Consider the following 15,515-nt stretch of genomic DNA (forward strand, 5'->3'; position numbering starts at 1 on the left):
ATAAATAAATCAGATAAGAAAGGTAAGAGGACCATCCAGGTAACTAAGAATATTCTTGTTTTCTTACTTGGTTAAATATATGAGCACCATGGTTCCAAAGATTCCATAGAAAGGACCAAATGTGATGAAATAGCGAATGTAAAAGCTGCTGACCCAGGCAATGTCCTGCAGAAAGAAGTGTTTGAAAGTTAAGCTAGTGAAAATAAAACTGGCTAAATCTCATATCCTGGTACTCAAGGAAGCTACATCTGGAAAGGACCAAGTGTTTACATTTCCCATTTTCTACCAGTCTGATCTAGCTTTAGAGAAAGAATTGAGTTACTCACCTCCCAGTACCTTCTGAGGTACATGTCTTGCATGGATTCCAGGTTCAGATATACTGGCATGAAAAGGGGGGCCCCAACTGAAAACAAAAACAAAGACAGAAGATGTTGAACAGATGAGCAGATATGATTCCTGTGGAAGCTAGTGTGAGTTGATCTCCTTAACATGCTCCCCCTGGAATATTGCCCCTGAGAAGGGATGCAAGGTGGAGATCCACAACTGCATCCTAGGTGCTGCTGGGCTTTTAGAGTCTCTGAGGCTCAACCAGGACTTTGGTTCAAGCTCCCTTAAGGAGACTAGAGAAGCTTTGAGGATCTGAGTCATTCTTGATGAAGGCATCCTGGAAAGGCTTCTGCTATGAGCTTCCAAGTTTTCTCAAGGTCCCTGGAATCCTTCAATCCTTCACAATCCTTCATGTTGGGCCCTGTCACAGTATGTTGAGATGGCAGATACAGAGCAGGTATACTGAGTTCTTGCCAGATAGTTATTTACCTGCTTCTCCCCAAGGACCAGTGAAGTTGCCTGGAGCACGTAGGAGTCATGTGGAGACCCTTCAGATTTTGACAACTCTCTCCTTGATCAAACTTTAGTCAGATGCTCTGAGTCCCCTTCCTGACTAGGCTTCAAACTTGACCTATACACTTTCAAAGTCTGTGAACTGTCAGCATAAATGATTTTGTCCACCCTACATACTAAGAGACTTGAACCAACAGTAGCAAAGTTTCTAAGAACAGCTCATGGCATGTCCTTGGGATGACCCTGACACCCTTAAAGTTCCTGCCTGAGAAACTTCAAGACTGTCCAAAGAACTTACTGTTTGTTTAAGCCAAAACCTGACTGTAGGCTTCTGACCTCTGTTTTCTTAGATCATTTGTTAGAAAACTTAAAATTGTAAAGTTCTTTCTCTGTCCTTCTGAGATGGATCTTGCCCGACCCAGAAATGTCTTTCTCAAGGATTGGGAGTCATCCCTTTGAAATGTAATCATTAAGAATTCAGCTCTTTACCCTCTTTTATCAAGGAGCTGGACTTGATAAGCATGGGTTACAAGAAGCCGATGGCTTAATCACAAGAGCAGTTTCACCTACCTTTAACCTCTTTCAATAATTTCCTTTAGCATACCCATATGTTTTTTAAAAAAAAGTCTCCCACCTTTTTTTCACCAGAGTTGACCTCAGTCTATATTGATGTTCCTTTTCCCGACTACAGATGCTTGAATCAAAGCTGTCTTGCTTCCTTTTCCAAATGTCCAGCCCTATTTCTCTTTGAGAGACTGAGTATGATTCATTTAAACCTGACATCCTAAGTTGAAGATATTTGAAAGGAAAAGACAAAATGAAATAGCTCCTGAAGATCATGTGTTTTGTGAACTGGGCATTCTGCTGTGAATCTGCATTCTGCTGTGAATATACCATTGATTCATTCCTCCTAAGTTAAGGTTGTATTGTTGAGCTATACATAGGAGGAGAGTTCAGACAAGAGACTCCAACGGATTTTTCTAATGTGAACACACATATCTCTAGGCTGAGGATCAGTTACCTTTCAAACTGGGGCACCAGTGTCCTCATTACTCTTTTTGGTCATGCAAGAGAAGGACTACTTTAAGATAGGTATGCAGAATTCTAGCAGTGGAAGAGGTAGCAGTGGGTGTTGGTTCCCATGTTGCATAAAAATGGGCCCATAGGCCATCCTGGTCAGACATGTGACAGATGACCTCTGCTGACTAACATTTGGGCAAATCAGATCATCTGCAACAGTTTTTCAGCATTAGCCCTATTGGCATTTTCAGACCAAATAATTCTTTGTTGTTCAAAGTTGTCCTGTGTATTGTAAGTTATTTACAATATCTTATAGTAGCATCCTTGGCTTCTGCCACCCAGATGTCAGCACTGTCCCTCCCTCCTTTTCATGCTAACCAAGAAGTATCTAGAGTGTGTCAACTGTCCCACTGGGGCAACAGTGCTACTAGCTGAGAACCACTGATTTATAGGGAATGTTTGGAAGCTACCCTAATTTAGGCTTATTTTCCAAATATGTAGGCATATTTTAGATGAACAATTTTGGGGTTCCACTAAGCCTATCTTTGTGAACTATCATGACTTGACTTGGCTAAAAGCAAAGCGTTTTTGCTTCTGACTTTTTTTTTTTTTTTATTGGTATTAGCATTATCCAGCTATCCTATTTTCTCTCAAGCCTACACTAACATTCAGTCCCATTTTATTTGTAAAATGTATGTATGTCTCTGTCCACTAAAGTATCTTCTACAGCTGTATGTAAGCCATGGGGAACAGTTAACTTTCTTTCACACAGAAACTCTATAGGTAACTTTTATTTTTGAGACTACTTTTTCTGGCATCTACTGTCAGTATTTTCCTATTTTTCCTCCCTACCAAATACCACTATCCTTTTCTTCTTGATAGTATTTAGTTTATCCAGGATGAGAATCACAGATACCAGGCCCCTTTGATTGGCATCCTGCCTCCCATCCTTCTTGGAAGATCTCCATCCCTGCCTAGTAGCCAGAGTGATGAGATGCCTGTTAAGAATGCCTAATTGCTTTTCTATTTTCTTTTTCATATTTCAAATAGTAAAAGGAGTAAGGCAAGGCTGTATATTGTCACCCTGCCTATTTAACTTATATGCAGAGTACATCATGAGAAGTGCTGGGCTGGAAGAACCACAAGCTAGAATCAAGATTGCTGGGAGAAATATCAATAACCTCAGATATGCAGATGACACCACCTTTATGGCAGAAAGTGAAGAACTAAAGAGCCTCTTGATGAAAGTGAAAGAGGAGAGTGAAAAAGTTGGCTTAAAGCTCAACATTCAGAAAACTAAGATCATGGCATCTGGTCCCATCACTTCACGGCAAGTAGATGGAAAAACAGTGGAAACAGTGGCAAATTTTATTTTTGGGGGGCTCCAAAATCACTGCAGATGGTGACTGCAGCCATGAAGTTAAAAGCCACTTACTCCTTGGAAGGAAAGTTATGACCAACCTAGACAGCATATTAAAAAGCAGAGACATTACTTTGCCAACAAAGGTCCATCTAGTCAAGACTATGGTTTTTCCAGTGGTCATGTATGTAGGTGAGAGTTGGACTATAAGGAAAGCTGAGCACTGAAGAATTGGTGATTTTGAACTGTGGTGTTGGAGAAGACTGGAGAGTCCCTTGGACTGCAAGGAGATGCAACCAGTCCATCCTAAAGGAGATCAGTCCTGAGTGTTCATTGGAAGTACTGATGTTGAAACTGAAACTCCAATACTTTGGACACCTGATGCAAAGAACTGACTCATTTGAAAAGACCCTGATGCTGGAAAAGATTGAAGGCGGGAGAAGAAGGGGACAACAGAGAATGAGACGGTTGGATGGCATTACTGACTCAATGGACATGAGTTTTAGTAAACTCCAGGAGTTGGACAGGGAGGCCTGGCGTGCTTCAGTCCATGGGGTTGCAAAGAGTTGGACATGACTGAGCGACTGAACTAACTTTCATATATCACCTCCCTAAGTCAAAAATAAAACCTGCTGCTTTTCTCAGGTACAGTAAGATGTTGACTGGTCTCTGTGGAAGGATCCCATCCTTCTGGCTTGATGACTGTTTGCTTCAGGGAAACGGGATGAAAAGAAATGTGGTTCCCTGGTGACTCACCCATGTAGAAGTACAGGTGCTGCTTCTCGTAGTCAATGTATTTGATTTTGTTCTTGCCATGCTGAATGAAGAGAGAATAAAACTAAAATAAGAGAAAATATCTACTTCTGGTCATTATATTCAAGGTTGTGTGTATTTGTGTAAATTCTCTATAGAAAGTGCAATCTAGTCAGAGTTCACCATCAAAATTAAAGTGCTAGAAAACCAGAAATGAAGACTGTGGTGTCTTTTCCTTTATTTAAAGTGGGCAGTTCTTGCATGGATGCTTTATTCTATTTGACTACAGGGATTGTGGTCTTCTATTTTTATTATTCCCTTGGAAGTCATTTTGAAAATTTTGTCCTTATGTGAAGTAGTGATGGAAAAGACACATTTATGATAAATTTCCAAGCTCTTCTTCAACCAATGTACATAGAATTCTGCTTGCATCTCAGTCTGCATCTCCATTCATCCATTCAATATATATTTATTGAATGGTCATATGAAAAAGGCATGACCCCTAGTGTATGCCTCATCATTCATCCTCTGTGTTTCCACTGTGGATCTTATGCTGTGATTTCCTCATTTTAAGGCATGATGATTTTATATATATGTAATCATATTACTGGGAATTTGAGTCATTTTCTAGAGGCCTTCTTAAATAATTAGGCTGTGCCCAATGCATAAAGACAGCAAATATTTTGAGAGGAACCATGTATGAGTGTATTTCCCTTACCTGGAAGATACTTAGTAAGCATTTAATTGAAAGAATAGATGAATGAGTGATAATTCACACCTCTTCTATAGTTTTAATATATGTACACACAGTAACAACACTATGAACAGTGTTCAATTTTTACTTTCCCTATTCTTCCCTTTACATATAGATTTCTTCTCTTATTTGCATATTAGACTTGATTCTTCTTTTTCTTACTGTGATAAATAGAAAGAAATGTCACGGTGATAAGGTAATAGTAGTTATTTGCAGTTTCTCCCAAGCTTCTGGATAGTTAAGTAGTAGGAAACATGGAAGAGGGAGTGGGTGAGAAGTTTTGCAGAGTTAACAAACATAGGTGAAGGGTTGATTTTTGAGTATCACCCCAAAGGAGAAGTCTAACTCTCTCAGAATGTGAGCATAGGACTTTGCACCTAGAAGATTTAATTAATAGTTGTTGAAGGAATGAATGTTTGAAGAAAGTAGTAGAAAGATTGACAGTAAAATGGGAAGAACAGAAACATTTAGGGCTTATCAGAACAATTTTGTTATGAAACAGCTGAATTATACAGTTTAAATATTTCTAAGTGATGTAGAGTCACTTTGAAACTTTAATACACAGAAAGCTAAGGCTCTAGGGATTTGTCTCTAGATTGATGGAGAGGTGATGTCTCTAGAATGCAGTCTCCATTATTTGTGTAGAAGCAGCATGTGAACTGGATACAGTTCTACAGAAGGCACTTCTGGAGGGGGTCAGGGGTCATGAACTCCAGTGAGACAAATCTCCATTGCTGTAAGGGAATGAGGAGAGAAGTCAAAATGTCATAAGTTTAGTGATCAGCCTAGGAATTCACAGATATCAGAGTTCTGACTTGTTTGTGGAGTCATTGTGAAGATCGACTGACTGAAGACTACAGTCATGTTTTTGTTTTTTGTTTTTCCTTTAAATCTATGAAAGAAACTTTTTTCCTAGTTGGAAGAAGGTTGTCTTCCAAAACTGGGAAAACCTATTTTCAGAAAGTTGCACCATTCTCGTTACCACAAAGTCTAGGCAGCAACTGACTAAGCTACACTCTTTTGTTTTATGAAAACTAAATTCTTCCAGAAGGAGATAGAGCTTCTTCCTAAGCACCTGACTCTCAGGATCCATCATTTCCCCTTGAGGAAAGATACCTTACTATGGTTATCCCTACACTTCCTATGTTGAAAGAAGACTCTTTCCTAAAAATACATGGTAATAATCCTTATATGCTGATTTTTAAGTTGAGGTTAAAAAAAATTCAATAGCTGAGACATTCTGGAGTTTGCCTTTCTTTGCTTAAGAAGTCTGAATTAAGAAGTCTGAATTAAAAGCAAGGTCACTAAGTGTCCTATGAGTTTCATGTATAAATGAACCAAAATGAACCTAAACTAAAAATAACAGCTTAGTTTCTTCTAGCAGCTAGAATTAGTTGATGTAATTAGATATTTAGATATTTGTGATTTAGCACTTGTTGAAGCTACTGCCATGTCTTCTGTGAATGAGTTGGACTGAATGATCTTTAAGGTCACAGAGTCATTCACTCTGCATCTTCTTCTATTCTTAGAACCCCAGATTCAGTTATTTCAAATCTATATCCTGGACTTAAAAGAAGAAGAGATGCTCTGAAAGCGTGCTTGAAGCCAGAACCTTCAGCCTGTTCTCCCCAAGACAAGGGTGTAGAGCTTTCCAAGAACCACTTTCTGGAACATTTTCCAGTGCTCAGGATTTCTAAACATACCCCAACAGGTGTCAAATCTCCAACAATAAAAATCGGGCCTACATCAATATCTGGGTCTTTGGTGTCGATGTTTGTTTTTACATGGTGTTGGAAGTGTCGGTCATTCCACCATTTTGTAGACAGGCCCTGAGGAGAAGAGAGCATTTATTAGCTGCAAGATTTCTCACCTGAAATATCACTCACTATCAGAGTCTTCTGCCTGCATCTCGTAAGTCAAAATAAGATATTGACTCCTTGAAATTGCCACCCCCGCCCCCCCCACCACATGGTCACAGACTGATTCATTGGATATAGGCTCTAAAAGTCTATGAACAAAAAATTATCTGATCCAGGAACACAAAATTAGGTTAAAACAACTCCTGATAACGAAGAAGAATAAAAATCTGTTGAAATGAAATGTTATTTCATTCTCACTTAAAAAAGACATATGAATATAAGTAGGGAAGAAATTATTCTTATTTTACAAATAAAGAAACATCAGTTCCAAGACTTTAATTATGGCACACAAAAAAAGTGGCCCCAGGAATCCTACTTCAATGAATATTTTAAAGAATCATAGATCTGAAATCATCTCCTAGGTGGGCTTGCCTCAGATCATTGCATGTTCAAGGCTCTCATAAAGCATAAATGAGAATAAAGATATTCATATCTGAAGACATACTAATCTGATTAGGCTGTTTGAGATTTTTCTCTCTTTCAGTGAAAACCTGAAGGTTTTAATAGAGCAAAGAATTTGGAAACTCATCAACCTAGTTTCATCCACTGGATGTACAAATACTGCTGTGTGTTTGGGCAAATTATCCAACCTATGAGGCTCAATTTCATCTTTAGTGAATATAATATAATGATATTTACATCTATGGGTTATTTGAGGAGACATGAAATGTTGCAGGTAGAATGCTGACATGTTGACATACTCCATTTCTTCTCTCTTCCCCTATTACATTAATCATTTATGGAAGAATAAGCAGTAATCAGAGTTTTTATTGTGTATTTGATATCTCTCAATAACTGGTGTTTTAGATCTGCAGTATTCAATATAGTAGCCATTAACCACATGTGGCTACTGAGCACTTAAAATGTGACCAGTTAAATTAAGGTGGACTTTGTAAGTGTATAATGCATAATACATACTGGATTCGAAGCCTCAGAATAAAAAAAGGAAGTGTAAAATATATTAATTTCTATACTGATTACATGTTGAAATGAAAATGTTTTTAATATGTGTGGGCATCATAAAGTTACCTTTTAAAATGTGGCTATTAGAAAATTTAAAATGACTCATGCCATTTTAATGTGGCTTGCATTACATTACTGTTGGACTCTGCTGGCTTAGACCCTGTACATCTATGGGGAAACTAAACTAAACATGAGGGAAGGGGATTGAGTTTGTTTGAAAATCTGTAGGTATTAGCACTGCCTCTCCATAGTCTTTGTTGCAGAGACCTCTCTTAGCAAACCCCTCTGACCCCATCCATCAGGAGGGATATTATTTTCTTACCTTGCATACTCCCTAACATCCTTACTGTGGAATCTCTCCCACCACCTTGGATCTCTCTTCTGAATCTCAATCTTGCAAGAGCAATCACTTTCCATACATTTTGTTTTGGGTATCATAAACTCAACATGTACTCGTCAAAGTCCTGGGACTCCACTGCTCTCTATAATTCTCTCATCAAATTGCATACCACCGACTCACTCTTAGAGTTGGACACTCATTTATTCACCCATTCATTATTTGTTTTAAAGTATGTCTATGTGTCAGATACCAAGCCAGGAATCTGGAACAGAAAGGTAGCTATGATAAAATGGCGTTCCCACACTGTGAAACATACAGTCTAACAGGAGCAGTAGACAGTTACACAGAGACACTGTGAAAAGAAATTGTTCTCTGTTTCAATGTAAACCTTTTAGTCAATGACCATCTGTGGAAACTGGTAATACAAAAGATAAGTTTTGATTCATGATAGACCAGGTAGCATATCTTTACAGCTCAAGGTCCTGGAGCTTACAACAGTGGTCAGGGTAACAACTATCAGTATGCTGTAAAAGTAGCCAGCTTCACCCTGGCCCCTCTTTCTGGAAGCTGAAATTACCAGAGACAAGGGAGAGAACGGTCAGTGGGGAAGTGAGGATTATTAGCTGCATGCAAAATAAGTTTCCTCTGCACAAATTCTGACATAGGAACCATTCTAAATCATTCCTCATTTCCAAGTTATATCCTTTCTTGGTGCAATACAAAGTCTCCAGGCTTTGTACTGAAACGATCCTGAATTTATTTATTTTTTTTTTATTTATTTTTTCTTTTCTTCTTTATTCTTTTTTATTCTCAAACTGATTGTTAATGAAAAAAACATGGAACAGTTAACGGCAACTCAATTAGTCTTCTCTTTCCAACTCAAGCACTGAAATATGATACTCCTTTTCATGATATTCTGGCCATCATGTTCGTTCGTTCTTTTTTGGCTTCAGAGTCCTTTCTGAAAGGAAACATGCTACCTGGCATTCTATATTACTCCAAATTTCCAGGCAGAAAAATGAGACAAATGAAGTGGCATCTAAAAATACCAGGGGTTGTTTTTAAAAACAAGACAATAATTTTGATATTCTTGCTTTAATTCTTCTCTACATTACCACGATGAAATATTTATCAAAGTCCAAGAGATTATTGATATACAATAATGAGAACACATTAATGGAGCTATTCACCATAAATTCATCACTGAAGTAACTGGAGAAAAAGTTTATTCTGTTTATGCAGTATTGAAACCAAAACATTCAAACATCCATAAAGTGTAAAACTCTAAGTATTATTAAATAATAATTAATAACTCTTTAATACTGCAACATCTTGAAATATCTTCCAAATGACCAAAAACAGATTAATCTTTGTTCAGAAATAACTTCAGTTTCTTTTACACAGAACTGTATATTTAAAAAAACTAGTAATCTATGAAGATATACACAAAACCCTGAACTGACTAGATGCCTCATGAATAATACTGCACACTGTTTTGTTGTTATGGATAAATGAGCTTATAATTCAATGAAACCCATTTAAGAAGCTCTAGTCTGTAGAATGACATGTTCAAACTGTTTGGCCCTATTAGTTTTATTTAAAAAAAACTTCCCATTCCTTTATAAGATTTTAACTCCTCTGAATATCACTTTTAAAAGGCTTGACTTGATTGTTGTCATAATAAACCACAGGCCAAGTGCAACCCTCTAGTCTCGTCTATAGGCTCTACATGAGTTTCAGCTTTGTGTAAGCCACACAGTGACCTTCTCATGGGTTTTTCACTGGCGATTTCATAGTCTAACGTTAACACTTTCTACAAAGTATCCCTCCCTTCTCTAGGCTTGGGTAGAATGTCAAATTAATAATGACATGTGGTGTTCCTTAGCATAACCTGCCAAAATGTGATGATTTCCTTGGAAGAAAAGCCATGGGCTGCAATCACACGTCTGAGCTGACAGACATCCAAATGGATCCTATATAAAAAGAAAAGGTTGGTGTCTTCTGGAATATGAATGTCCACTTTTAATAAATTCAAACAGATCCCAACATAAACATCTTCAAACTTGATGGGTTTTACGTGACTCATCATTTCATAGATTCTCGGCACCAAATCTCTGGACATTATATAACCCAACCCACTGCAGTAAGGTGGGAACACCTTGAAGGGATATTCCTGGTATGAAATATGGGTTTTCTGATAAAATCCTCTATAGGAATAATTATCAATTAGAGGATAACCTGTGAAAAACTTCTCTGAGTGGTTTAAATTTAAAAGATACTTCACTAAATTGCCAGTGTTGACGAAAACATCAGTGTCTGTCTTCATGATATACCTGGCGTTGGGGCAAAACTCAGTTACCCACCTAAACGCCATTATGGTTTTCAAGGTCAGATTATTGTATGTGTCTAAAAAATCCTGTCGTATTATGTCCGCATAAAGGAGGTGTTCATCCTCTAAGGATAATGCTAACACTTTGTCTTCCTTTTCAGCCTGTTGGCCTAATAAGAAAAATGTAAGAACTTCATATCCCCACCAAGACTTCTTTTCACCCCAGGTAACTCTAATGGCCTGCCTGGCTTTCACATCTGAGGGGTGTGAGGTCACCAGGATGACAAGAAATGGGTTTTGATGAGAGCAGTTTGAATGCTCTCGCAGTGTGAAGCGGAAGTCTTGTCTGTAAATGGGCTCATACTCATAGAAGTACATCCAGTTCACACGCTCTATCACGTTGTAATGCGGCAGGCTGAGGTACCACATCACCAGGAAACTCAGCAGCGACAGCAGGAGGAGGCTCCATTTCAGGGATCTGAGTGACATCCTAGCCGGAAGGGTGGTCAGGAGTGCCGGGGCCATTCACAGAAGCTCAGAAGCATGCAAGCCTCGGGTTCCAGCCAGTTCCCAGAGAAACCTTCTTTCCTGGTTTTTCTCTTCTGAGTGAAAGACCTCCAATTTCACCAACTGAGCATTTGATAGCAAGTAGCAGTCAAAATAATGCTTGCAATTTCTACTGAAAAACAGAGACTCTCAGACTGGCTTAAAATTCTGCTGTATACTGCTTATAAGACACATGCCTGTAGAATTTCACATGAGACTAAAGTACCAGCTGAAGTGTTTTGTTTTCCATATTCCATGCTTAATTACAAGATTTGCCATGAACTACTCCCGCGCAGGGCGCGCACCCCGCTCCGACGCGCGCGGGCGGCGGACTGTACGATCCTGAATTTAAATTCATTCTACTAGGTGTTGCCTTGGACAGCTTCCTCATCTATAAAATGGACAACATTATGGAAAGGATTGTTGGAAATAATATGCTTGACACTTCCCCCGTTAAAAATATTTTGGGATTTAGTCATGGAAATAGCAAGGAAATTTTTAACTTCAAATATTCTGCCTCTTTATCTCTATAATAATACTTGCTCCTCATAGTTTTCAAAGTATGCATACTGGGTTTGGGTTAAAAATATGCTCTGAGGAGTTCTTTCTGATTTTAGAACTGCACAGAAGTCTAAAACATATGCAGATATTTTGTGCGCTCTTTTATTGTGCAAACACTGCAAAGACCAGAACATGTATATTGTTGCACAGCAAGTGAATGAAAATTCCAGAGAATCTCACTATCTGTGCCTTTTCCAGGGGAAAAGTATATTGACATAAAATCAAGTTTTGAAATTAATAATTGTGATACATGTATAAAGTGAGGATGTTGCTGTTTATGTTATACTTTTGTTACCTCCTTCCTGGCCACAGGTAATTTTCTCTCCTGAACAAAGTTGAACCCTATATTCAGTTTGCTTATAAATCCTTGGTTTTGCCTGCAAAAAGGCTGAGTACACATGATTTTCTTTTTGAACAATTTTCCCTTTACTGATTCTGTTCATGAATCATCAAGGTTATATTTATTTCAACTAGTACAAATTGTTTCTGAAGACACAGTTTATAGAAAGGTATGTACAGATTTCCCCTTCATGGATTACAGCCTTGTTGTGGCGAAGGGGCTTGCAAAACTCAATGGATCTATGAGCCATACTGTGCAGGGCCATCCGAGATAGATGGGTTATGGAGAAGAGTTCTGACAAAACATGGTCCAGTGGAGGAGGGGATGGCACACCAGTCCAGTACTCTTTCCTTGAAAACTCCATGAACAGTATGAAAAGGCAAAAAGCTATGACACTGTAAGATGAGACCCCCAGGTTGGGAGATGTCCAATATGCTACTGAGGAGGAGCAGAGGAATAGCTCCGGAGAGAATTAACAGGCTTGATGAACGTGGAAGCAAGGCTCAGCTGTGGATGTGTCTGGTGGTACATGTGAAGATCAATGCTGTAAAGAACATTGCGACTCCATGAACTGTATCCTGCAGGCTCCTCTGTCCATGGAATTCTCCAGGCAAGATTACTGAAGTAAGTTGCCATGCCCTTCTCCAGGGGATCTTCCCAGGTTCAGTCTCGAGGATTGAACCTGGGTCTCCTGCAATGCAGACAGATTCATTACTATGAGCCACTTGGGAAGCCTACAACATTGTGTAGGAACCTCGACTGTTAGATCCATGAATGAATCAAAGTAAATTGAATGTGGTCAAGCAAGAGATGACCAGAGTGAATATGGACATCTTCTGGGGAAGATATCATCAATCTCAGATATGCAGATGATACCACTGTAATGGCAGAAAACAAAGAAGATCTAAAGAGCCTCTTGATGACTGTAAAAGAACAGATTGAAAAAGCTGTCTTAAAACTCAACATTAAAAAAACTAAGATCATGGCATCCAGCCCCATCACTTCATGGCAAATAGATGGGAGAAAAGTTGAAAGAGTGACAGAATTTATTTTCTTGGGCTCCAAAATCACTATGGAGGGTGACTGCAGTCATGAAATTAAAAGAACCTTGCTCCTTGGAAGGAAAGCTGTGACAAACCTAGACAGCATATTAAAAAGCAGAGACAACACTTTGTTGACAAAGGTTTGTAGAGTCAAAGCTATGGTTTTTCCAGTAGTCATCTATAGATGTGAGAGTTGGAACATAAAGAAGGCTGAGCATGGAAAAATTGATGCTTTCAAATTGTGGTGGTGAAGAAGACTCTTGAGAATCCCTTGGACTGTAAGGAGATCAAACTGGTCAATCCTAAAGGAAATAAACCCTGTCTATTTATTGAAATGACTGATGCTGAAGCTCCAATACTTTGACCACCTGATGTGAAGAGATGACTCATTGGAAAAGACCCTGATTCTGGGAATTATTGAAGGCAAGAGGAGAAGAGGGTGACAGAGGATGAAATGGTTGGATGGCATCACTGACTCACTGGACATGAGTTTGAGCAAACTCTGGCAGAGAGTTAAGGGTAGGGAAGCCTGGCGTGCTGCATACCATGGGGTTACAAAGAGTTAGATAGTACTTAGGATTGAACAACTACAACAATGTAGAAATTTGAGCCAATGTAAAGCAGTGATTTTTTTAAAAAGCACCACCAAGTGTGGAACTGATTTGAAATATTGCGTTTACTGGCACCACATCAACTGCATCTTCAGGGCAACTGAGTCTCACCTTTCCTCTTATTACTCAGAACAGGGGTGAGAAACTGCAGGCATCCATAAACTGAGACTCACAACAACATAATCATCTCAGCTTTTATTCTGTGGTAAAGATTTCCAAGTGAATCCAAAACACTTCATACATCTAAGACTGGTGGAGAGAAGGCAGAATAGTGTACCTGCAAAAATTTTCTGGTTAAATGTACCATGTCATATAAAATTACAATATTATTATTCACTCTAACCATTTTGAAGACAGACCTAGTTCTCATATGAATCCAGATCCAATTCTGTGTGATTTGGTCTACTTAAGCTTCAATTTTCTCAACTGGAAACTGTGTAGATAAGATGATGGTTCTAAGTATGTTCCAACTCAATATAAACTGTCTGTGTTAAAGGAAAACAGTCTCTGAATCATGACTTATGAGTTTTTTCTAAAACAACCTGGCTTGTGTACAAAGATTTGACTTATTGGAAGGCTGAAGGGCATTTCCCCCTTTCTGGGCCAGAGAATATAGTCACCTAAATCTAGAATGTCATAGAAAAGCTGAGATCCACTTTAACTCCTAATATTAGAGATGAGAACACTGAGGGCCAGAGATAGAATCTGACTTAATTCACGGCTGTGCAGTGAACATTATCAGCACCAGGGCTAAAACCGACTCTCATCAGTCGTTGAGCTGTTACCTAGGTTTATTCACCAGATGGTCCATCCATCCATCATTCCATCCCTTCCTTCCTTCACTCAACAAATGCTTATGAAAGGTCTACTGCGTGCCAGGCACTCTGCTAAGTGCTGCATTGCAGGGGTGCATAGGGCGGTGTGCCTGTCCTCCTGGAGCAGATGTGAGGGGGATAAGACCAACTGCCCTCATTGCCATCTGCTTTTTCTAGCAGACTGAGTTTGCAACCCTCAACTCTTGAACAGAGTCTTCTGACCTTTCTTGGTTACTCTTTCTCCTTATTTTTATCTATTCTTCTGCATCTTTTCCTTTAATTCTTCATAACCCTTCCTGGACTAATCAGGATTGCTGGATTCACCTAGCTTCCCATTAGTACATATACAGACTCTTTCTAAGAATATTCCTACTTATGACTTTACAGGGCACATCTTCTCCTGAGAGGTGGTTCCTTAATGAGTACAAGGGATTGGGCCAAATACTTATTGGTTAGAAGCAACACTGGAACTTCTTAAATAAAAATAAACCTTTCCTCCTAAACATTTAAAATTTAATTTTAGCATATATGCTATAGTGTTTGTGTGTTTGTGTGTGTGTGTGTATACATCTAGTACCTACATTGTTAGGATATTTACACTTATTTGCGAGGTGTGAACAAACATTTTTGCTGTTATAAGAGAGACCTGACACAGCCAGACACACTTGGAAACCCAGCTTACAAAAATGACTTTCACAAATCTCATCATGCTCCTGGAACATTCTGTACCTTGAGATGACTCATCACAAATTTTTGCATCAGGTGGTTCCACTTGGACTTCTTAAATATGGAAAGGTGTCCCATGTCATGTTGCAGAAACATACTCTGAGCCTAGAAGAGACAGGGCTGCTGTCAGAGATAGTGACAAGGTAAGAAGAAAGTAGTAAGTGAGCCTGCTGGCAGATTTGGGAATCCATGAGAACAGTGGGAGATCTCATCTGACCTCAAGCCAAGTGTGTATCTATCACTTGCTGAGTTCTTTCCCATCTCTGCCTAGAATGCTCTTCTCTCCACTGTCAGAAATGTCCAGGGTGGATTGGAAGGAGGATGCCTTTGGAGTGAGGCTGACTAGGGCTCTGAACTGTCCTTCGCCACTTTACAAGTTGTAAAACTCTTGGCAAGTTACTCATTAGCTCTCAACTCAGTTCGTCATCCAATGTGCTGTGCTGTGTTTAGTCGCTCAGTTGTGTCCGACTCTTTGTGACCCCATGGGCTATAGCCCGCCAGGCTCCTCTGTCCATGGGTATTCTCCAGGTGAGAATACTGGGTTGCCACGCCCTCCTCCAGGGGATCTTCCCAACCCAGGGATCGAATCCAGGTC

At 39.2% G+C, this 15,515-nt stretch overlaps 2 protein-coding genes across 2 annotated transcripts in view; both read right to left on the bottom strand.

The window, feature by feature from the left end:
- LOC133069465 (fatty acid desaturase 2-like protein FADS2B) overlaps window positions 1-15,515 on the bottom strand; it is a 55,102-nt gene that overhangs the window by 8,811 nt on the left and 30,776 nt on the right. The window contains exons 4-8 of the mRNA XM_061161125.1: window positions 14,924-15,025; window positions 6,431-6,556; window positions 3,977-4,037; window positions 327-403; window positions 68-165 (exon numbers count right to left, since the gene is read on the bottom strand). Of these exons, the coding sequence (XP_061017108.1) occupies window positions 68-165; window positions 327-403; window positions 3,977-4,037; window positions 6,431-6,556; window positions 14,924-15,025 (464 nt within the window). The remainder of the gene's footprint in view (window positions 1-67; window positions 166-326; window positions 404-3,976; window positions 4,038-6,430; window positions 6,557-14,923; window positions 15,026-15,515) is intronic.
- On the bottom strand, window positions 9,311-11,154 carry LOC133063882 (UDP-GalNAc:beta-1,3-N-acetylgalactosaminyltransferase 1-like). Its single transcript, XM_061153776.1, has one exon. The coding sequence runs from the start codon at window positions 10,801-10,803 to the stop codon at window positions 9,808-9,810; it is 996 nt and encodes a 331-aa protein (XP_061009759.1). The 5' UTR covers window positions 10,804-11,154; the 3' UTR covers window positions 9,311-9,807.

The sequence above is a fragment of the Dama dama genome, chromosome 1 (assembly GCF_033118175.1).
Source record: "Dama dama isolate Ldn47 chromosome 1, ASM3311817v1, whole genome shotgun sequence".
Taxonomy (NCBI): Eukaryota; Metazoa; Chordata; class Mammalia; order Artiodactyla; family Cervidae; genus Dama; species Dama dama.